At 39.2% G+C, this 24,550-nt stretch overlaps 1 protein-coding gene and 1 long non-coding RNA gene across 3 annotated transcripts in view; one reads left to right on the forward strand and one right to left on the reverse strand.

The window, feature by feature from the left end:
* The window catches only part of LOC138415201 (uncharacterized), a 26,575-nt gene extending 5,891 nt beyond the window's left edge, over nt 1-20,684 (forward strand). Inside the window, exon 2 of the long non-coding RNA XR_011247155.1 lies at nt 20,504-20,684. This is a non-coding gene — a long non-coding RNA (uncharacterized lncRNA). The remainder of the gene's footprint in view (nt 1-20,503) is intronic.
* Nucleotides 4,608-9,185, reverse strand: KRT10 (keratin 10). 2 transcript variants are annotated; one of them, XM_069543441.1, is made up of 8 exons: nt 8,583-9,185; nt 7,709-7,791; nt 7,053-7,209; nt 6,806-6,967; nt 6,590-6,715; nt 6,064-6,281; nt 5,398-5,712; nt 4,608-4,978 (listed from the first exon to the last, which is right to left on the reverse strand). In XM_069543441.1, the coding sequence occupies exons 1-8, from the start codon at nt 9,156-9,158 to the stop codon at nt 4,972-4,974; spliced, it is 1,644 nt and encodes a 547-aa protein (XP_069399542.1). In that variant the 5' UTR covers nt 9,159-9,185; the 3' UTR covers nt 4,608-4,971. The 2 variants fall into 2 exon arrangements, with proteins under 2 accessions (XP_069399542.1, XP_069399543.1); XM_069543442.1 differs by having other exon boundaries at nt 5,378-5,712; nt 8,583-9,183.
* Nucleotides 20,685-24,550: the final 3,866 nt, after the last annotated feature.

Consider the following 24,550-nt stretch of genomic DNA (forward strand, 5'->3'; position numbering starts at 1 on the left):
CCTCTGTTGGCCCCTTCTCCTTTTGCCTTCAACCTTTCCCAGCATCAGGGTCTTTTCAAATGAGTCAGTTCTTCACATCAGGTGGCCAAAGTTGGTTTACAATGTCGTACAATTTCTGCTGTATAGCAAAGTGACTCAGTTATACATATATATCCTTTTCATAGTCTTTGCCATTGTGGTTTATCACAGGATATTGAATATCCTGTGCTATGTAATATGGCCTTGTTGCTTATCCATCCTAGGTAAACTAGTTTGTGTCTGCTAATCCCAAACTGCCAGTTCTCCGCCCCCACTGCCTCTCCCCCTTGGCAATCACACGTCTGTTCTCTATATCTGTAAGTTTGTTTTCGCTTTGTAGGTATGTTCATTTTGTGTCATATTTTAGATTGTACATATAAGTGATATCATATGGTATTTGTCTTTCTCTTTCTGACTCTATTAGTTTGATAATCTGTAGGTCCATCTTTGTGGTTGCAAATGGCATTATTTTATTATTTTTAATGATTATTATTCCATTGTGTGGAATAGTGCCACAGTACCACTGTGAACATAGGAGTACGTGTATCTTTTTGAATTATAGTTTTGTCTAGGTATATGCCCAGGAGTGGGGTTGCTGGATCATAGGGCAATTCCATTTTTAGTTTTTTGAGGAACCTCCATACTGTTCTCCATAGCGGCCGCACCAGTTTGCATTCCAACACATAGTAGTAGGTCAAAACTTTTAATGAGAATTCCTCTTCTAAAGGGCTCTTTAGCTTGGTCATGGTTCAGCTAACCTTCGAACCCATTTCTTTATACTTTTCTAGCATTTCTTCTTAGATAACTTATTCTGTATAGGAAAGATTAATTGAAAGCTTTAGTATGTGATTTTTTTTTTCTTTGCTAAAATCTTGGACAACACTATTTTTAGAACACTACCCCAATTGTTCTCTGAGGTAATATCCAATGTTTATACCAATTCACAACAATTTCTTCTTTTCCAAACTGATGTTAGGCTGGAAAGACCTTTTAACTCAATGTTAGCATGAGGATGGTGTTTCTGGGTTTTTTAAAAAAATAATTAATTAGTTAGTTTTATTTTTGGCTGCACTGGGTGTTCATTGCTGTGCTTAGGCTTTCTCTAGTTGTGACAATTGGGGGCTATTCTTTGCTGTGGGCAAAGGATTCTCACTGCAGTGTCTTCTCTTGTTTTAGCACATGAACTCTAGGCATGGGGACTTCAGTAGTTGTGGTTCATAGGCTTTGCTGCTCTACGACATGTGGGATCTTCCCAGAACAGGGAATGACCCCAAGTCCTCTTCACTGGCAGGAGGATTCTTAACCACTGGACCACCAGAGAAGTCTCAGTGTTTGTGTTTTTATCTAGAGACTAAGGAGCAAGATGACGACTCGAAGAGTCCTTCTTCTTTTGGCATGTCTTTTTCTGTGGGACAACCTGGTTCAAAAAGTATCCTTCAAAAAAAAAAAATCCTCCGTACCTAGTTTCCAGACAGGTTTTATATATGTTGTGATCATTTGTTTCCCTGTGTCATCCGAGGACACAGCCTGGATAGTTTGCATTGTGATCAGGCTGACCACAGCTGTAGTTTTCAGGGGTGGTCAACCATCTCAGATCTTTGGGGGTGGTCATCTGGTCCTTCCCACTTACTTTCACAAACTTCTTGCTATATTTTATCAGACTTCACATTCCCAGAACTGGATTAATCATAACCCTTTGTGACACTGGAATTTAGTTTTGCAGCCCTAGGACAGCAATCTGACCTGGTTCTCTACCTCTCGGTAGACGATGTTAGTGATCACCTACTCTAACAATTTATTGTGATGCTCTTGTCCATCTTTGGAGAAACTCAGTTATTTAGCCAACAAGCATATTTCTTTGAAAATGAACATAATACTCTTTCTTCAGTACAGTGGGCATTTTTTAAGGGCTTTATTAACTTCCCTGGTGACTCAGATGGTAAAGAATCAGCCTGCAATGCAGGAGACCTAGGTTCAATCCCCAGGTTGGGAAGATCCCCTAGAGGACATGGCAACTCACTCCACTATTCTTGCCTGGAGAATCCCCATAGACTGAGGATCCTGTTGGGCTACAGTCCATGGTGTTGCAAAGAACTGGGCATGACTGAGCGACTAAGCACACATTTTTATTAACTCATATTATCCCCAAATGGGAAAACAATAATCTCATATGAGGTAATTATTATTCCTACTGTATAGATAAGAAAACTGAGACTTAGGATGGTTAAAGTAACTTGTCCAAAATTTACATGATTTGTAAATGCCAGTGCCAGAATATGAAGTCCAGGAATCACTGACTTTGAAATGCATGCCTATTACTACTAATGAGCTCTTTCCCTAATTTCCACTCTTAAGATGCAATCTAGATGGGAAATGCTGGATGAACCTTATTTAATTAAACTAACTCAAGCTGCTTCCCTATGCTGGCCATAACAAAGTTATTCTCCAAGACCCCCCCCAAAATATCAAGTCATTATGGACATCAATGTTAGTGTGCAAAGTTCCAAGGCTTTTAGCAGCATAAAGCAGAATCTTTGGCGATACAAGCTTTTGCTGTTTAGTGTGATTCCACATGAGTCTCAAAATTGGCTCTGGTAGTCTCAGTGGACACTTCCCTGCTTAAATAGCAGGACTCTGTAACAACTTTAGAATCTGTAAGAATGTGTACAGGATTTTTGATTAATAGCTACATGATAAATCTTTGTAGTAAAAATAGTGATCTACATAGCCAACAATAACTTTTTAAACTACAAAAACAAATGTCCTTGTTAAAATAAAATTGTTTATTTAGATACATTGTCTTTATGAAACTATAGTTTTGGAGTTCAGTCAAGAAAGTAGTTTTTTTTTTGTCTGTTTTACTGGGATATCATATGACAGTACTGTATAAGTTTAAGGTGTCCAGTGTAATGACTTGATGTATTAATACATGTGTCGAGAAATAATTACCACAATCAGATTAGTCAACACCCATCAAGAAAGTAGTTTTCCATCAGAGATAAGCTAGTTACTTTATAAAGAAAATTAAATATAAATGCTTTAAAGAGATATTAGAAGATGGAAAAAATAAGAAGACAGAACCACCATGACTCAGACTTTTTAGGAATGAAGGTTTGGGTCACCACCCAGCCAGATAAATAATTGACCAGCTGAGATCCTGGCTTGGAGCACATAACTATTTCATAATAATGTATTTGCATTTGTCTCAAATCCATGTTATTGAATATGAAAACCCTTATTCAGAATAATGAGAATGGCCAACTCAGATTAAGAACAATAATCTAGGTCCCAGGGACTTGGTTAATTTTGCTAGATAATAATAAGAGAGTTTTTTTGAATAATAGTATATACACAGTTGTTGTTCAGTTGAAAAGTCATGTTCAACTCTTTGTGACCCCGTGGACTACAGCACACCAGTCTTCCCTGTCCTTCACTATCTCCTGGAGTTTGCTCAAATTCATGTCCATTGAGTCAGTGATGCCATACAACTGTCATCCTCTGTTGCCGCCTTCTCCTCTCAAAGAATCCTTACCCATCCCTGTTTCAGGGCATTGCAAGGCAGCATCTTGGGACTTGAACAGACTGGCTCCCAAGAAGGGCGACCAGTACACATAGAAAGTCATGTGCACTAAAGCAGCGTCTGTGGTTATGTTTGGTGCCAGGGAGGTCATGGCGTTTTCACTATAACAAAGTCCATTCACAATAAAACACAGTTTCAGTGATCAGTTTGGGATAGAGTGTGGGGTTTACCCAGCAGAAGTCTCAATCAAGTGGCCAGTTTTAGGTCCTTGGGAGAACTGGAGCTCAAATCAGTAAGGATACTAAGAAAGGCTATTTGGTGGACAAGGATAACCTAGGAACCCACCAGGGAACACAAGGTAGTCTTAGGGTCACAGAGTAAATCCAACCCTTACCTACCCCATATACTCACGGAGTAATGTCAGTTGGGTTCTTATTGACTGAAGGGTGTGATTGCATTGACCTTGTAAGAACCAGGTCTTTAGTGCTGTCACTGTACTAATTGGTCAAAGTAGAGACTTACAGGTGTCCTTTTGGTTAAATTGGTATTACCATGTCTTGACAGTGCTTCTCCTGTTTGTCTGATAGACACCAAATAATTTTGTCAGGGTGATTTGATTTTACTCGGCTAGTTAGTGTTGGAAGCTATCTCTTTGGCTGTGTAGCAATTGGGCAGAAACAACATAGTAATGAGAAGAAAATATTAATAAGAACAGCTAAATGTGAGAAGGCAAGTGGTCAGAAAATGTGAAATTTCCAATTAATTTAATCTTTGGGGTATGAGACTTTTCATAGTTTCTAGGACTTAATTCAAAGCCAGAGAACTGGGAACTGTCAACATACTTTTGTATCTTAAAGAAAGAGTAACTGGTGACTCATGGACTTTTTCCTCAGTGAGATTATTAACAGTGGTCCAACATACCCATAAGATTAAAAAACGGATTCAGAGAAATCCTAATGATAACCTGTCTTCAGAATTTCTGGATAAATCAACCTTCAAATGATACTTTACTAATCTTTAATGTTAAAAATTGTCTACTTCAAATAAAGACAACTCTGACCAAATTGGATAGTTTGCATCAGTAAGAAAGTTTATTGAAATTCATTAGTAAATGAGAATAGAAAGTTTTTCTTTTTTTCCATGAAAGAATACTTTTCGGTAAAGTGAAAAGGAGAAATACAGAAACCACAAAACACCGTTTAGACACCTTAGGATCAAGGAGTGGACCTATTTCCATAGGCCATTAAGACTGAAGTGTTTTCTTGGAGATTTTTTTTCATGCATCTATGCATAATGGCCTGTGTGACGGGAGACTCTTTCCTCTTAATGCGGCTTAATAGTAGTGTTTCTTGGTTTCCGATTCAACCATAGATGAAAGGACTCTACCATCAGGTGCCAACTCCTCAATAACTGTCTTGATCACTCTGGTTTTGTTAGTATCTGTAAGTTAATTACAATAAAAACAACAATTTAGAATACAATTTTATTGGGTCCTTACTAATTAATGAGCAAAATAGCTAAATCAAAGATATTTACTACCCAAAATATCTATATCAAAATATCTAAATGAAAAAAAAAAAACCCACAAAAGTGAAAAAAGGAAAACTTCTTTACAGCTACTTTTAAAAACACCAAAAAGCTACAGCATTTTAGACAATACCGTTTTCCCCTCAAGACTGGAGTCAACAACTATAGTCGGTTGGAAAAAGCAAATAAAGATTTTATAAGATTTTAATTTTTAAAATAATTCTAAAAAAAAAGTTACAGAACTTAAAAAAAGCAAAACCAAAAAACAGCAACAAAAAAACCCATCAAAAAGTTAAAACTAATTCTGATTACCCCAGCTAGTTTCTGCTGACCTTGGTCCCTTAGATGAGGACTCTCCAACGGACCCTGAAGTGGTGGACTTGTGGCCTCCGCTGGAAGTTCCGCCGCCGTAGCCGCCACCGGAACTACTTCCGTGGCCACCGCCGCTGGAGCTTCCGCCGCCGTAGCCGCCGCCGGAACTACTTCCGTGGCCGCCACCGCTGGAGCTTCCGCCGCCGTAGCCGCCGCTGGAACTTCCCCCGCCGTAGCCGCCGCTGGAACTTCCGCCGCTGTAGCCGCCGCTGCCGCCGCCGGAACTTCCGCCATAGCCGCCGGAACGCCCGCCGCCGTAGGAGCCGCCGCCGGAACTTGGAGAGTAAATGTTAATTTCCGTTAGCTCTAACGTTGGAAGCTGTGAGTCTGTTTCCAGGTTATTGTTACTTTATAACCTGGGCAAAACGTGTTTTGAGGAAAATCACCCCTGCCGATTATGAACTCGTTCTTTTAAAGCAGTTACATATGCACCCAAGCCTAAGAATCTTTCTTGGGTCAAATTCGTTGGGACACTGAGGCTGGTTGCATAGGCCTTGTGTACTTTGCCTCCTCTCTTTCCACTTTCTCCCATCCTCTGACACATCCTTGAGTTTTGGGAAAAGCCTTGCGGCTTGGAACACTGAATAAAAGCAAGTGGGATGATTTAAACATTTTCTGTAATTTACCTTCCCTCTCCTTCTAGCAGGCTGCGGTAGGTTTGGATTTCATTCTCCAGTCGTATCTTAATATCCAGGAGTTGTTGGTACTCGGCATTCTGGCACTCGGTCTCCGCTCGAATCTGTTGCAGTTGTTCTTCCAGAGCGGAGATCTGGGACTGAATCTGAGAGAGCTGCACACAATAGCGACCTTCTGTCTCTGCCAAGGAGGCTTCCAGGGATTGTTTCTGCAGAGGAAGGAATATATTGTAACTTAACTACTTCATTGTTGACTTAAGTACAGTGAGGCTTGTTTAATAATTTCATGAGAAGAATAAAGAAAACGAACAGATTTGTGTGTTATGTTTAATAATATTTCAATTTCAGCATTTTTCGATCAATGCCAATAATACTTTTCTCCCATTAACAAAAAGCTTCAATTTTATTTCTACTTTTTTACCCTCGACTCTGCATTTTCTTTTATGTTGCCTATTCTTATGTGAGGATGAAACGCATGATAAAGTGATGTTATTTCTCGAGAGAATTATTTACTTACTAGGGCTAGTTGGGACTGTAGCTCAATCTCCAGGCCTTGAATAGTGCGTCTCAACTCAGTAATCTCAGATTTATGGCTCGATACTTGCTCAAGGTTACTGTTGATTTCCGTAGTGAGTTCCTTGCTCTAGAATATTAAAAACAGGGGACCTGATGAGAAAAATCTGAACTAACAACCAAACCACCATTGACTTTGCTGCAAAAGAAGATGAACTACCTTTTCATTGAACCATGCTTCAGCGTCTCTGCGATTTTTCTCGGCAAGTTGCTCATATTGGCTTCTCATGTTATTCAGAAGTTCAGTGAGATCAACACCTGGGGCAGCGTTCATTTCCACATTCACATCACCAGTGGATACATTTTGAAGGTCTCTCATTTCCTGTTTGAGGAACAGAAATATTTAATGACTGCTTCATGACCCTGAGTCCCTTTTTGGCTGGGGGAAGTATAACTATTTATGTTACCTCTTCGTGGTTCTTCTTCAGGTACGCCAGCTCCTCGGTCAAGCTCTCGATCTGCATCTCCAGGTCGGTCTTGGTCAAGGTCAGCTCGTCCAGCACCCTGCGCAGGCCATTGATGTCGGCCTCCACGCTCTGGCGCAGGGTTACCTCATTCTCATACCTGGAACAAGCATGATACAAATACTGGGTATAACTTATATCAGGGAGATATTCCTGGGTGGGGACTGTTTAGAAACCAAGTAAAGAGTTGACTTTATATCTTGGCAACATTTATCATACTCTGATTAACATAGGGATTATTAGTGGTTTAATGCGAAGAAACTTTGCATTTACTTTAAAGCGCATCTTCTTATAATATTGCCTAAAAGGCATCACTGACTCGATGGACATGAATCTGAGTGAACTCCGGGAGTTGGTGATGGACAGGGAGGCCTGGCGTGCTGCAATTCATGGGGTCACAAAGAGTCGGACACAACTGAGCGACTGAACTGAACTCAACTGAAAAGGTAATACTGAGGTTGAAAATTTCTCTTGACAGCTCCAGTATTGTTTAAATTTGAATGAATTCAGGAAAATGTAAACGCTCTTGTGGGCATACATTGTTAAAAACATCTCATGTATTTATTGTGACAGTATTGTACCACATTTGCTTAGCTTACTTCATCCTGAAGTCATCGGCTGCCAGCCTGGCATTATCAACCTGAATCAGGATATTGGCATTGTCTGTTGTCAGGTTGAGGATCTGGAAGGAGAGACAAAGAAATCAGACACAGACACAGCTTTTATAGTGGCAGAGATGAACCACATTTCTGTGGTGTTCTATTACTAAGTCTTGGGAAATTTTTTATTTTAAATCTGACATTGAAGTCTTACCTATATACTTAAGATTGAGTCGTTTGTTCTCTTGAAGTTTCCATACTTTTCTATTTCTATATCCTCCCTTTCTGAAAACTAACTGGAGTTATATAGCTGCATTCATGTCCTCTTACACCTGTGTAATTTCCATGTATTTTAGCTAACTTTTGACTGACTCATACTTGTATTTGGTTTAACTTGTTTTAAATATATATTCTAAGTGAATATAAACCACACACAATGCAATTCAAAAATTCCCTCAAGGCAAGCAATACTCCATTTTCATACTGGAAAATTCATGTTTCTTACAGTGTCAGTAGTGAGTATTTGCTGTTGTTATCAATTTGAATAATATTTTCTGATTCACTGAATAATTCTTTCAGTCCCTGTGTTTGTACATTTTCTAATGTATTTTAACTGTGAACTCTTACACTCATTAAAACATTAAAAATTCTTAGTAATCCCCTCATCCTACAAGATACACAATACACATGTTGGATGAAGATTGCAATGACTGTACCCTCACAGCTGTTTACCTTTGAAGAGACTGGATTGCTCAGGGAAGCAAGAAAGTAATGTAGTCAAACACAGTGAACATTGTAGTTGATTAAAAAATTATCTATCAGAATTACATGCACAAAAAGAGACTTAAAGTTATATTTAAAAAATGCCCCTTACCTGATTTTTAAGATCCTCAATGGTTTGGTAGTATTTGCTGTAATCACGAGGCTCTCGCTGGCTTGAATTGCCATGCTTTTCATACCACTCCTTGATTTTGACTTCTAGCTCATAGTTTGATTCTTCCAGAGCCCGAACTTTGTCCAGGTAGGAAGCCAGGCGATCATTCAGATTCTGCATGGTTATTTTTTCATTTCCAGAGATGAGGCCACCATCTCCTCCAAATCCACCACCCAAACCACCTCCAAAGCTGCCCCCTCCAAAGCTGCCCCCTCCGAAGCTACCTCCTCCATAGCCCCCTCCAAAGCTGCCTCCTCCATAGCTCCCACCGAAGTTACTTCCATAGCCCCCACCAAAGCCACCTCCTAATCCTCCTCCATAGACAATTGATGAGCCCCCCAAGCAGCCTCCAGCAGAGCTCCCACGGCTAAAAGAGCCACCACTGAACCCCCCTGAGCTAAATCCTCCACCAAGAGAGCCTTTGCTGCTTGAAATTCTGAGGGATGATCCTCCTCCTCCTCCATGTCCACTGCGGGAGGAAGAGTATTGCTTGCTTGAGCTGTATCGAACAGACATGGTGATGCTGTTTAGCTCAGGGAGTGCCTGGTACCAAGGACAGTGACAGGCCTTTATATACTGAGAGGGTGTGTCCCACGTGTGTTAGAGTTTTGCTTACTTGCTTGATTTTCTTTTTGCCAAATTTGCATCTTCGGCGTATGATTGCATAAATTATCTTAAGTAATCACCAGCCCCAATATGTTTGGTTTTGAATTAGCCTTAAGAACAAACAGGAGGTTTGCTATGTTGAAACTGAAAATGGGTGTTGGTCATATGAGCATTTGTTTCATTAAACTTTTTCACCTTTTTAGGAAGCTTGAGCAACTTGACGTGCATTTTTCCTTTTTTCCTCGGCACTAATTTAGTTTGTACAGAATGTTTGCAAAGTTTAGAAAAAGAATTTTAAATTACAAAATCATAGTTAATACTTTTCAAATTCATGTTTTAAAGTTTTAATTAACTAGAACAGCATAAATTCAGATAAAATTATGCCATGATAGGGCTGTAAACTGCAAGCAACCAAAATGAAAATAAAAAACATGTTAAACGATTTGTGTTCAAAAGTTACCACATATAAATAAAGACATAAAAACACAACTTAAGAAATGCATGTGTGTGTATGTTTATAGAAAATCTTTTATTTGGAGAATGAAAGTACATAGATATTTTGTCTAGGAAATTGGAAGTGTGTAATGATTTAGGAATCTTCTAATTTATTGGTGCTATTCTTTTTAACATTTAAATCTAACATCAGGAAGTTATCCTGGATTTTTTTTTTAATTTTTAAATTCATTGTAATGAAGGCCTATATGAAGACCACATTGCAGAAATTCTTAGCACAAGATATGAACTAATCTCCACTGTTTTGTTTACTCTAAGTTTGGCCAATAGAAAAGGAAGTGATTATGAGTAAAAATTTTCTTACAAGAATATACCAGATTGGAAAATGATACTTGCTTCAAAATTATGAAGTGGTCTGTGAACATGTGTTTGAAAGCTAGATTCTGCTTCTCAAAAAAAATGTTTCCCTTGGATTTACTGTGTGTAGAATTTTATATAACTAATAAAGTATTTAATTGGGACTTTTAACACATGATAGCTCATGGGCTTCCCTGATAGCTCAGTTGGTAAAGAATCTGCCTGCAAAGCAGGAGACCCCGGTTCAATTCCTGGGTTGGGAAGATCCCCTGGAGAAGGGATAGGCTACCCATCCCAGTATTCTTGTGCTTCCCTTGTGACTCAGCTACTAAAGAATCCCCCTGCAATGCAAGAGACCTGGGTTCGATCCTTGGGTTGGGAAGATCCCCTTTAGAAAGGAACGGCTACCCACTCCAGTATTCTGGCCTGGAGAATTTAATAGTCCTTGGGGTCATGAAGAATTGGCATGACTGAGCAACTTGCACTTTCAGTTTAACACATGATATAAAATTATTTTTTAATCTATCTATAGGATATGGCATTGCTATTCAAAAGTATATTCACACATATATATTTATGTATATATTCACACACAGTTTACAGTTTACAGTGCTATTTGTGATGCTGTCATTTTATTACTCACACTGCTGAGATAGGGAGGGTGTTGTCTCTATTTTATACAAGAGGAAGCTGAAGCTGAGAGCGGTTATGATTTTGCCTAAAAAGATAAAATAGATGGATAAATGAGGTTAGAAAATTGGTCTGATGTCTGGCTTTTGGCTCTTCCTGCATTATCAATGTGTGTCTGTGTTCTCTGTTCTGGTGGATTTGGTCAGAATGCTGAATGCCTCTTTTTGTTACCATAAACTTCTCCACATGGGAAGCAACAAACGAAACAAAAAGTACTTGGAAACATGAATATGTTGAAAGGGTAGGATGTTTGGCACACATTTCCATTACTAATTGCTTTCTCCAGTTACACTTAAAGTTGCACATTCCAGTTTATGAAAACTATAGGATTAGCTTCTGCAGGGAAAGGGAATATGGCTGGGAGTGTGAATGAGGTGTAGACTGGGAGAGTGGAGGTTACTACCCAACAATTGCAGCTTCTCCAACTTGTTACCACATGCAAGTGGGGCAGAGTTAAAAGAAAAAATGAAACTCAACCGTGGGAATTGATTCTTGCTGAAGATAATATATAGTAAAGGAAGGTTATGATAAGCCAGACTGGAAAAAAACATTCCAACAAGTTCAGAGAGGATGTTGAAGACCTGATATTAGTGAAATTAATTTAGAAAAAATAGTTAAAGAGATTTTGCTAAATTTTACCTGTAATTATATTTTGGGAGTTGATCTTGCTAGTTTTGCTTTAGTATCAGCCTTAAAAAAAAAAAAACAAACCTGGTGGAAAAATATAAGCATCTCAATCTAGTTTCAGTTAACAGGTAGTATGAAGAGCTCTGTTGCTATCACATTAAATCACAGAATTTGTAGAAAGCTTCCTAAAAGTATATGGGAAAAAGTACAAATACAGAAGCTTCTAATATTGACTGCAGCATTTAAGCCAACTTTAATGTTATTATCAAAGACTCCTTATTGACTTGTGCACACTAGAAATTGGTTTCAACAAATGTGTGGTCATTTGTTGAAACCAGCTTTTGGCATGTGCAAAAACTACAGAGGTGCCATGTGATAATCCTGCAGCTAAATTAGATGGAAAATGTACTATGGTCAGCTCTAGTGTTGGCCCTATTTACACCTGATTGCCATAATCCACTGTAATTGTAATTTCGTTGTTCTCAATTTTTGTTGTATCTCTATGTAAGGCACACTGAGGGATGTTTAAACGATAGGAACGTAAATGAGATGCATCTCCTACCCTCACAGATCTTACCAATTGTTACAATCTAGTCATGGAGACAAAAGTGTGCACTGTAAGTCCTATGTAAATGAAGTGGGAGGGAGGAGTTCACATTTCCTGAACATCTACTGTGTTCTAGGTAGTTTACTCTTCTTTAATCCTCCCCCAAATTCTCCAGATGGATATTATTTATCTCATTTTATAGCTGAAGAAATGAAGCTTTAGAAAGCTTCAGGGATCTGCCAAGAGTAACACAGCTGGTTTCTGCTACAACTTGCCTGAGTGGCTTCAAAGATGATACTGGGTTTATGACATTGAACTGCCTGTCACCTTAAGACCGATGAGCAAGGAGTCTGGTTGAATGGGGTCACCTGACAAGTGGAATTTAAGCTGAGTCTCCGGAAGGATGGGTGGGAGTTTTCCTTATGTGCAGCAGCAGAGAGGACTGTTCTGGGCTGGGGAGTGGGGACTGTGAAATGCCAAGCAGGTGGAGACCAGTTTGGCTGAAACAGATTTGTCTGGTTATTCATTTCTCTTACAGATTTTCTTCAGCATCTGCAGTATTATTCCCTGGGGATACATGGGTGACTCAGACAGTTCCTGCCCCTCAGTGAGTGTACTTGGAGAGGCAAACAAACATACCCGTGAATCAGAATTAGGGTAATCTGGGCTGCAGTTGAGGCATGGACAGGGTGTTGAGGAAGTTAAGGGAGTCTGACGGTTTGGCGTGTGTGTGTGTGTGTGTGTGTGTGTGTGTGTGTGTGTTTTATGTGTGAGGGCACAGTGAAAGAATAGATCAAGTTTTGAGGAGAAGACCAATTTAGATTAAAACTCGTGTATTTGAAATAATACTGTGAAAATGTCTATTAACACTTAGAGTCATAGGACTACAGCTCAGGAGAGAGATTAGAGGAGCAGATTTCAGGATAGTGAGGTCCCCTAAGGGAAGGAATTTAGAGAAATGAGCTGAGGGTCCAAGTCTGAACTTTTTGGGAGACAACCACTTGAGGGGCTGGTGAAAAGCTAGAGAATAGTACTGAGAAGAGTGATGCCTAAATCTGGGAAAGCAGGGAGAAGGATCATGGAAGTCAAGGGGGGAAAGAACCCAGGTACAGTGGAGCGGTCTCTAAAGGAAGATCAAGGAGAAAGGGAACTGAAGAAAGATCACTGGTCATTTAGAAGCTGTTGGCCCCCTTTCAGAGGGCAGATTTAGTAGAGTAGTGGTGGGACAGTCCACTGTGTATATTGGAATTGATGGTTTTGCTTTTAGCATTTTATTTATCAGTTTCTTCTCAATTGCTTCTGAGTTTTGAGTCACGGTTAGAATGGATGTAGCTCTTATTCTCATTGGGTTAATTTATCTGTGGCTCTTGAAATGTGTGTGTGTGTTTTTTTTTTTACTTTGTTATCAGCTTGACTCGTCTCACTGTTGGGGTTTGGATCTCTTTTCTATTTCTTTCTTATTTTGCCTCCAGTAAAATTCTCTTTTTAAGAATTTTTCTAACTGCAAATTCTATTTGCACATTTCTTCTCTGATTAATTGAGATGTAATAAATCATTTAGTGGCAGAAAGACAAAACTGATAATGCAAGTTATGTCTCAAGATGGCAAGGTTGATAAGCTAAATGTTTAGAATTTTTTATTTATCATGTAAAGTTTGAGAATAAGGGATTCTTTGCTTGAATGTTCTGTGACTGTGCAAACTGCTGAAATGTGCCATTGTGATTATGACCTATGGAGTCAACACCAAGTGGAAAGCTGTACAAGTGTTTGATGGATTTGGTACCCTTCTCCCAGATAGCTGAATAATTAGGACAATCAAGATATTGGTAAAGTCCATGTCTTGTCATTGGAAAACTTCTAATACTCAGGGCTCTGAAATCTGGAGAGACTCCCATATTACACAGTTTTTCTAAAACTTCCAAGGCTGCACTATGATGGACACTGTCAAAACATGGAAATAGCATGAAGGCTTTTCAGTGTAGTGTAGCAGAGTGGTTAGATGGGTGGGCTCTGGAATCAGACTGCTTGGGTAACAATCCAGGGCCATCCACTTACTGTATGACTTTATTTCAGTTTTCTCAGCTCTAATGTGGCATCACAATTTTGATTGTCCCATAGAGGTGTAAGTGGGAGTTAAATGAATTAATATAAAGCATTTAGAACAGTGCCTGACATTTCCTTCTGGAGAAGGAAATGGCAGCCCACTCCAGTATTGCGTGGAGACTCCCATGGACAGTGGGGACTGGTGGGCTACAGTCCATAGGATCCCAAAGAGTCGGACAAGACTGAAGCGATTTAGCATGCACGCATGCTGGTCTTTATAGAATAAGTGCTGTAAAAAGGTTTTTCTGTTGCTGTTATTACTGTTACTGTGATCAGAGCCTAACCCACAGCTGGTCAGTAAAATATGAGTGGATGAAAGCCAGAATTCAAAGTTGAAATGCAGCTAGTGAGAAGGAGAAAATGGCTGGGGTTGGGGGGTGGTCCAGCAGGGGAAAGGTGTTCTATTTGTTCTGTTTGATAACTTTGTGGCAAACCATGCTGTTTTTCCCTGAATGACACATGCTCTCATTTTTAACTTCATCCTTTTCTTTATCTCTGACATCCACCAAGTTACCAATTTGGTCACTTTTTCTTTTGCCCCATCTGATATATTTGTTTTTTTGTCTAGTCCCACCACAGCTGTCCTAATCCAGAATTTCATCACTTCTGTCATCAATTACATCACCAGCTTCTGAAGTGGTTTTCTTGGCTCGGTGCCGTGTCACCTAAGATCTGTTCTATTCGTGGCTGCAAGATGACTGCTCTTGAAAAATACTGTCATCACTTCATCCACATGTGCAATAAGTACCTAAGGATTTCTCTTATTAGTAGATTATGTCTTTTTGGTAGCCTTGCCCTGTTCTGTCTGTCCAACCTCATTCTTCCCGCAGTGAGTGAAGGTAGTAGAGTGGAAAAATTGTTGCATTCTCCTTGTAAAGTAATTATTAAATATGTGGCCTTGGGCAGAACACTCAGCCTTTAAAAATGAGCCTGTGTGTCATTTTACTACCCTATAAAATATGGATAATAATAACAGTAAATACTAAAATATGTATATAGTACTACTACTAACAATAGGCCTTATTCAAATCAAGTCCAAGCTCCTCTCCTTCATGAGGCTTCTCACCATTAGTCTAGTCATGGCTGTCTCTTTCTTTTCATTTCCTGTGTGTACAACCTAGTAGTTTATAGTATGATATAATTATTATTGTTCTCAATGAGATAAGACATGAAAGCTCCTTTTGAGAAGGGAGGGTACCTTTTTCTCTTGCTGCACCTAGTAGATACTTAATGTTTTCTAAATGTTTTCCTATCATCTCAGAGCCTTTTCCCATTTTCTTTTCTTTGCCTTTATTTTGGTCTCAAAACTCTTCTCACCTATGTTTTCGCAATATACAAGTTTAAAATTGAAATCAAGGCTAGTTGAAGACAACTAATTTGATTTTTCTTTAAAGCCAGTTGTAATAACTTTCAAATATGAGAATGTTGTGTAAGAACAATAAGAAATCTAAGATTCTGCATAGGAATTTTTAGATATCTTAAAATATATGATGATATATACCTTAGATTATGTATGTGCCATGCTTAGTTGCTCAGTCGTGTCTGACTCTTTGAGGACTGTGGCCCGCCAGGCTCCTCTGTCCATGGGAATTTTCAGACAAGAATACTGGAGTGGGTTGCCATTTCCTCCTCCAGGGGGTTATAGAATAAATAAGTATTATTCATATTTAAGTGGATACATGTGATGTGCCTAGATTGAAAAAAAATCCTATGAAGTTAATCTCTTCATTTTATTGTTTAGAGATTTTTAAAATACTGAACTGAAAAGAAGTCAAGAAACTTGTCAGTTTCATAACAAATTAAGAAAAGCTCTTGTCAGAATCAACTCATTTTTGTGTGTGCAGTGGGAATGATAGGGAATAGATTTAAATAATTATTTAACTGTAACACAATAGCAGTAGAGAAAATTTACCGTAACTGTTCAGTGACCTTCCTCCACAAAGCTGAAGATTGAAAACAACTGAAGAGTTTATAATGTCTTGGAGTAAATGCATTAATTAAATATGCAGCATTTGCAGTCAATCCTCAGATAGTTAAAGCTTTTAGAGCTTATTAAAACTCTCTTATGTTCCAAGGGTCTGTGCTAAACACTTGACCTGAATGTTTCTGTCATTAAATCCGGACAGCAAGTGAAAGGGGTACCTTTTATCTTAACTGAAAAATTAGTAGCTTGCCCAGAATTATTCAATAAAGGGATTTGAACACAGACCTATCTTCAGAGCTTTTGCTTTAGTACAATGAGCAATGCTCTCCTGAAGTAATGTGGAATTGCATTTTCTAGTCCTGTAACTTAGAAATTAGCAAGAACATAAGGGATTTTACTTTCTTTCTCAGATAGGACAAGCTCTTCTTTTTAAAAAAAAATAATTTTTAAAATTTATTTATATATTCTTGGCTGTGCTGGGTCTTCGTTGCTGTGTGGACTCCTCTCTAGTTGCAGCAAGCTGGGGGTGCTCTTCCTTGCAGTGTGCTGGCTTCTCACTGTGGTGGCTTCTCTTGTTGTGGGGCACGGGCTCTAGGGCGCATAGGCTCCAGTAGCTGTGGCACATGGGCTCAACAGTTTTGATTCCTGGGCTCTCGAGCACAGGCTGAATAGTTGTGGTACGTGGGCTTAGTTTCTCTGCGGCATGTAGAATCTTCTCAGGCCAAGGATTGAACCCGAGTCTCCTGCATTCACAGGTAGATTCTTTACCACTGAGCTACCAAGGAAGCCCAAACAAGCTGTTCTTATCATCGTTACATTTGTGATGAAAAGATGGACTAATATGAAAAGAAAGCTTTTGAAAAGAAAGAGCATTAATATGGCAACAATTCTTGCTTTTGAAGAGGTCAGACTTGTAGGTCTCATCTACTTAGGCTACACTCTTAACTTTCTGAAGGTGCCTCCTACTTGGTTTTCTAGGGGTTCCTAACTCTGTCAGGATTGTCCTAAGCTCCAGACTAGTCATTAAAGTAACAAACCAGAGCAGTTAGCCACCATGATTAATCACCATAATTAATCCCAGTGTTAATCCTTTCTTAAATGCTGGTTTTTCCACTCAGAGCTAACACCCATTACAGAGATTAACTGCATTTTAAAAATCAGGCTTTTACTCTTTACATGTAAACACAAGGTGCATCTCTGAACTAATTTTAATAGTTAACTGTGACAGAAAGGGGTTTTGTTGCTTTGGGACTTCCCAGCTTCAAAAGCTATCAAACTCTTTGATGTCTCTCACAAATATTTTCCATATTGATCATTTTGGTTAAAATGTGGAGTTTAGATTAGAGTTTTTTAACCCTAAAACTTAGGGCTTCTCTGGTAGCTCAGCTGGGAAAGAATCTACCTGCAATGCAGGAGACTCCAGTTTGATTCCTGGGTTGGGAAGATCCCCTGGAGAAGGGAACAGCTACCCACTCCAGTATTCTGGCCTGGAGAATTCCATGGACTGTTTAGTCCATGGGGTCACAAAGAGTCGGACACAACTGAGTGACTTTCACTTTTCACTTTCAATCCTAAAGCTTAGATAGAAATGATTGGATATTTATAGAACTGTAAAGTGTTGTATGTTATTTATTTTCCCCTTGACATCTCAGATATAATTGCTACCATTTAAATAGGATGTTGGAGAAGGCAATGGCAACCCACTCCAGTATTCTCGCCTGGAAAATCTCATGGATGGAGGAGCTGGTAGGCTGCAGTCTATGGGGTCTCAAAGAGTCAGACACGACTGAGCAACTTCACTTTTCACTTTTCCTTTCATGCATTGGAGAAGGAAATGGCAACCCACTCCAGTACTCTTCCCTAGAAAATCCCATGGATGGAGGAGCCTGGTGGGCTGCCGTCTGTGGGGTTGCACAGAGTCGGACACCACTGAAGTGACTTAGCAGCAGCAGCCGCAAATAGGATGTAGTAGGATTACTTTTTTTTTTTTAACTATCCAAGGATGAAGACTCCACAACCCCTATCAGGATAATTATCACTAGCAATCTGTCACAATGATATCCAATAAGTTGCTGTAAGACTATTAAGAATAACAAGAACTGTCACCACTTTCAACACTAACATTTGTTTAACATTTACTCAGTGCTGGGCACTCTGTGGGCTTTATGTACAACTCTATAAGGCAGATACTACTTTAGATCTTTTTTTTTCCCCCCAGAGGAGGAAACTGAAGGTTTGAGTGGTTATATATTGTACACGGGTAATACAGCTAATAAATTCATAGTGGAGCGAGAGTTGAAGCTGAGTCTGCCTCCCCTAGATCCCATACTCTTTAACCATGACCTTTTACTGCCAAATGTCTAATTAAACTTTGCTTTGTGGTTTCAAAGACAGTCCCCAAAATATGAATTACAGTGGTAAAGATGGAACCTGTTCCAGCCTATAAATGAACTAAATGAAATTTTTAAGGTGAGCGGATTTGAAAAATGTTCCCTTTTTGTCTAGCTGATTTTAAAATATTATTTTAAAAGATGTTCTGCCAACACTATGATTTGCATATGTTTTGAGGGTATGGATTTGACTGATTTAGGTGTGGATCAGTCACAATGGTAAATTACTTTATGCCACATGCTATTTAGCCTGATAGTCTAGGTTTGATTAAGTATACCCAATAATTTAAGAACGGAGTATTTCATCAAATGGCTAGGGTTTTAGTGGATTATTTATTGTATCACTTGCCCAGATTTTCCATTCATTAGCTTATGCTACTTTTCAATCTCATTTACCAGTCAAATATTCACACAAGAGTTGTTCTGTTCAACATTCAGGCCCTCTGCTTGAATCCTGATTTGTTGAACTTGACCCCGCCCACCTTGCTAATCATTTCTTGCGTTTGTGAACGCTGACAACAGTAGTTATTGATACTTTTGGTTTCTGTCAAACTAGAATCCAAGGACTGCTTCATGAAAGAATGGAAGTAAACGTAAAAAGGTGATTCATTAAAAATTTCAGAGTAGAAAAACAGAGCGGGACGTAATCTAAACTACTACCAGACAAAACTTAAATTGTAATTTAAAATCAGCTGTTCTAAATTTATTTATTCTTTGAATTATGTCTTTCTCTCTTCTTCTAATCTACTGTTCTTCTCTCATTTAGCCCCTAGACAGAGTTGTATTTAATTTTTATAGTGCAGACATTGTTCTATGGAGACATGAAATAGTTTGAGAAATCTGTGACCTCTCAGTAACTGTCACGTGTGGATAGTGGACTTTGGAAACAACAACCTTCTTACCAGAGATCACTGGACCTGAAGCTCTAATTCCAGTGGCTGCAGGGTTTGCTGCAGCTTACCGTCTTGCTCCTGTTGATACTTGTCTTGTTAGCAGAAGTTGGTACTTGCCTATTCAGTTCTTTACCCTAAAATATTAGAGGAGAATAAAAATATGAACGTTGTACCAGCTTTCATGAGTTCTGCTTAATATTGGATGCTTTTCTTGGGTGATGATAGGTTTAATTTTTCATTAAACCAGACATCAGTTTTTTTTGTGGTTTGTTCTGCTGGAACCTCAGATTGCCCCCTCCTGTGGTTCAGCAGGGCAGTCAGGTCCATTCCTGGGCCATCTTGATTTCTACATTGACTTCAACATGAGGTAACATTGTCAACCTTCATTTCCTGATCCAAAATAAAATAATCAGTACACCACAGGGGAAACAGTGGAAATAGTGTCAGACTTTATTTTTTGGGGCTCCAAAATTACTGCAGATGGTGATTGAAGCCATGAAATTAAAAGACGCATACTCCTTGGAAGAAAAGTTATGACCAACCTAGATAGCATATTTAAAAGCAGAGACATTACTTTGCCAACAAAGGTCCGTCTAGCCAAGGCTATGGTTTTTCCAGTGGTCATGTATGGATGTGAGAGTTGGACTGTGAAGAAAGCTGAGCTCCGTAGAATTGATGCTTTTGAACTGTGGTGTTGGAGAAGACTCTTGAGAGTCCCTTGGACTGCAAGGAGATCCATCCAGTCCATCCTAAAGGACATCAGTCCTGGGTGTTCATTGGAAGGACTGATGCTGAAGCTGAAACTCCAATACTTTGGCCACCTCATGGGAAGAGTTGACTCATTGGAAAAGACCCTGATGCTGGGAGGGATTGGGGGCAGGAGGAAAAGGGGACGACAGAGGATGAGATGGCTGGATGGCATCACCGACTCGATGGACATGAATTTGGGTAAACTCCAGGAGTTGTTGATGGACAGGGAGGCCTGGCATACTGCGATTCATGGAGTTGCAAAGAGTCGGACATGACTGAGTGACTGAACTGAACAGAACACTGCAGGTTACTTTTTATTGCATCTGCAATATGGTAATTTAAAAGGTTTGAAAAGATGAAAATGGGAATGTAGATTTTAGAAATCATTTTTAAGTTTTAAAAAAATTTCTAGAAGATTATAAAATAGTGTTCCTAGATTTAGCAGATAAAAATACAGGATGCCTGCTCAATTAAATTTGAATTTCAGGTAAATAATGAATACTTTTTTTTTTTTTTTTTAGAATGTGCCCCAAATGGCAACCCACTCCAGTACTCTTGCCTGGAAAATCCCATGGACAGAGAAGCCTGGTAGACTACAGTCCATGGGATCACAAAGAGTTGGACATGACTGAACGACTTCACTTTCACTTTCATATATTTGGAAATGTTTGTATTAAAACTTTATTCATTGTTTATCTGAAATTCCAGTTTAGCTGGGTTCCCTGTATTTTATCTGACAACTCTGTTGCAGAAATAGTCAAGGGAATTCCCCTGTAGTCCAGTGGTTTGGACTTGACACTTTCACTGCTGTAGTTCCTTGTCAGGGAACTAAGATCCCACAAGCCACATGGTGCAGCCAAAAAAATAAAGTATTGAGGATCAATGTGATAAAAGATAATATTTTTATATTTTAAAAGGATTTTGGTGTGATTCGTTTGATCTTTACTGTCACCGCGAGGGGTAAATTTTGCTGGGAGGAGGGGGAAGGGGCGTTATTATTCTTTAATTAGCAAATAGTTGAGACTCAGTAACAGTTCAACAAAGCCATGGATGAAAATGCATGGACGTGAATCCAAGTCTTTTGATTCTTGGTCCAGCAATGTTTTTAAAATTTTGAGACTTTTGCAAAATATGAAAAAGCACCAAGGATTAAGATTCAGAAGGATACAGATATTAATAAATAAGAAATTCCACATTCCCACCACCCATCATTGCTGACCCTGGTTTTTCATATTCGCTTCCGATTGAGTGTCCTTTCCAGCATGATGCATTACCATGCTGCTCTGAGAAAGCATATTTATCCATACCCTGTCATGACCCAGGTGCCTATGGGTCATTACTGAGGTCAGAGGGCTAGGTAGGGGGAGGGAGATGGGAAAAACCTAGTAGACATGTTAACTTTGTAGTCTGTGTTATATTACCTGTGCTTTATGAAAGGAGTGTCTCACAGTGACACTACCATTGTATCTTCATGTGTGCTGCTGTACTGAGACTTTTGGTTACATTCCATGTAATTCCTGACTCCAGGAAAGGTGCTAGGTTCTCTAATTACTGAGAAAAGTCCTGGGGATGTTCTGCAACTTTATAAAAATAGGTCTCTGACCTATGATTTGAGGGTCATATGCCATAGGAAATGGCAACCCACTCCAGTACCTTTGCCTGGAAAATCCCATGGACGGAGGAGCCGGTAGGCTACAGTCCATGGGGTCACAAAGAGACACGACTGAGCGACTTCACTTTCACTTTCATGCCATAGGTTACATTTCAAAGAGCTGGAAGTTTCCAGATAGCTACCTGATGGTTGCTATTTATTGTAATTTAAATGTTTTAAAACAGATAGTTATATGTTGGGATGTTTAATAATATGAAAGAATGATATTGTAAATTTGGTAGTAATTGCTCGTTAAGTTAGAGTGATTATGGGGAAAATATTTTCTTGATAATCAATCCTTTACATGTTTTCTGACTTAACTTGAGCTGGAAGTCATCCACAGTGAGCCTGGAACCGTTGATCTGAGGCAGAGTGTTGACGTGTTCCAAAGTCATGTTTGTGTTGACTTTTGAGAGAGAAAAAGGAACCGTATCATTCAACAGAATTCATTGGGTGCTATTAGGTCCAGATTATATACCTCACTGATTTCAGTTATCATAACTATATGCCAATCATAAGTATATTTGTATAAACTAGATAAACATCTATGTAGTTTAAATTCATACCTTTCTGAGATGGTTATGGAACTTTTCAGCTAAATGTATTTTCTTTTATAACTTCTGAAATACACACACAAAAAGGCAAATATTCCTCTTTCAAATGAGTGTCAAGCCATTTCATGTTAATTTTTATGCACATTAGATATTTTTCTGTTTGTATTAAATGCATCAATTTGTTTGATATGATGGATGTTGGCCAGGGAAAAAAGTGTTTTCTAGGTAAGACAACTTTCCTGAGTTTTAAGGTCCTCCATTACTGATGTAATGTCTGCTGTAGTCTTGAGATTGACCATTCATGCCTCAGGTTCCAGAATTCTCATACCATCTTTTTCTTTCGAATTCAGTGTCAGCACTGGTATTTTCTAGGTGATGCACCTTATCAAAATAGGAGACTATCAATTGATGCGTATTTTCCCTCTAATTACTTGAAATAAGGCAGCAGCATCAGAGCCACCAGCATTTCTAGTGCTTCCATTTGTTCCAGCACTCATGTTTTTCCACCCTGTGCCAGTGCCCAGCCCAGCCCCAGCACCATAAACACCTCCATGCCCTACTTCTCTGAGCCCCCTTCGGGCCACAGCTTCCCCTGAGGCCTTAATAGACCCATAGCCACTTCTAGCACTTCTCTGCTACTAAAACCCAGAGGAATAAGCCATTGAGTGCAAGAGTAGCTGAGGTCAAGGTCAAAATATAGCCTCCAAGTCAGTGAGACTATTGTAGAGCTTAACATGTATGTACAACTATAACAACATTTTTAATGAGAAGATTTTTAAGTATAGTTTTTTTGAGTCAACTTAATTTTTCTATCCCTTAGTTTAGCAATTGGTGAGTCACATATACTGAAGCGATGCCTCCTTAGGGTGTTGATTATATGTGACAGAAAACTGTGTGAGTGGGAGAAACGGAGACGTCCGTCCTTTCCTGCTTTTGCCCTCTGACTATGCTGAATGACCATTGTTTTTTTGAAGCCCTGCATTGCAGACACCCTTTTAACAGAGAATCTTTGTTTCTTTCTGACCTTATATTCATATCATTCTCATGCTCTTGAGCCTAGCTCAGGTTTCTCTCTCTCCTTCCATGTAACTTTTCAAGCCAACTGCTAGTCCCTTTCCAGGGGGTACATGTGGAGTAGCGCATACACTCTGGAGTTAAACAGAGCAGTGATTGAGTCCTGGCGTACTGTTTTCCTGCTTGGGTAAATGTTAGTTATCGTCTCTGAGTCTGTTTTTTTTATCTGTGAAACTTCCAAAAGATGTTAGGAAAATGAATGAAAAACAAGTAGTAGTGCCTGGCACTTAGTTGGCACTCAGTAAATTCTCATTCTCTCACTGCTCCCTCTTATTTCCCCACTTTAGCTCACAGTGATCTCTAACACTCACTTATACCTAATTATACCACACCTTCATTCAAGGAATATTTATTGAATGCTTTGTGTGTGCCAGGGACTCTTTTTAGACAGTTACAGGCCCTTGATTTTTGGCAGTGAGCATGCGTGCTTCTTGATCAGATTTCCTTATAAGCTCAACATCTGAGCATGCGTTGATTCTAAATATTCATACACATCTCAGACTTTGAGGAGTTACCTTTAGACAAAATTGTGGAGTTGTTAAAGTTTGTTGTTGGCATTTCTACTCTTTTCTTTATTTGCTCCATCTTCTTGAGGTCAGACTCTCTGCCTTTCATCTGAAGCCATGGGCTATCTTGTGTTCTTTTTTTTTTTTTTCTGTTTAAAGAAAAGATACAGTGCTGTTCATTTCAGTTCAGTCACTCAGTCATGTCCGACTCTTTGCAACCCCATGGATTGCAGCATGCCAGGCTTCCCTGTCCATTGCCAACTCCCAGAGCTTGCTCAGACTCATGTCCATCGAGTTGGTAATGCCATCCAACCATCTCATCCTCTTGTCACTTCCTTCTCCTTTTGCCTAGATTGAAGCAAAAGGGTCCCAGCATCAGGGTCTTCTCCAGTGAGTCAGTTCTTTGTATCAGCTGGCCAAAGTATTGAACTTCAGCTTCAGCATCAGTCCTTTCAATGAATATTCAGGACTGATTTCCTTTAGGATTGACTGGTTTGATCTCCTTGCAGTCCAAGAAACTCTCAAAAGTCTTCTCCAGCAGCACAGTTCAAAAAGCATGAATTCTTCAGCGCTCAACTTTCTTTATGGTCCAGCTGTCACACACATACATGACTACGGGAAAAACCATAACTTTGACAACAAAGACGGACCTTTGCTGGTAAAGTAATATCTCTGATTTTTAATATGCTGTCTAGGTTTGTCAAAACTGTTCATTTGCCATAATAGAAATATAGCTGTATTCACCGTTTGTTGTTCCAGGCACTCTAAGCATTTAGCATTTTG

The sequence above is a fragment of the Ovis canadensis genome, chromosome 11, assembly GCF_042477335.2.
Source record: "Ovis canadensis isolate MfBH-ARS-UI-01 breed Bighorn chromosome 11, ARS-UI_OviCan_v2, whole genome shotgun sequence".
Lineage (NCBI taxonomy): Eukaryota > Metazoa > Chordata > Mammalia > Artiodactyla > Bovidae > Ovis > Ovis canadensis.

Bases quoted from the DNA above. Each gene is read 5' to 3' on its own strand.
- KRT10 (XM_069543442.1), bottom strand. From the start codon at position 9,158: ATGTCTGTTCGATACAGCTCAAGCAAGCAATACTCTTCCTCCCGCAGT. The intron at 6,282-6,589 runs GTAAGTAAATAA...CTTCCTCTGCAG, and splicing joins TACAGTCCCAACTAGCCCTA to AAACAATCCCTGGAAGCCTC. The intron at 4,979-5,377 runs GTAATCAGAATT...ATTAACTTACAG, and splicing joins GTCAGCAGAAACTAGCTGGG to ATACTAACAAAACCAGAGTG.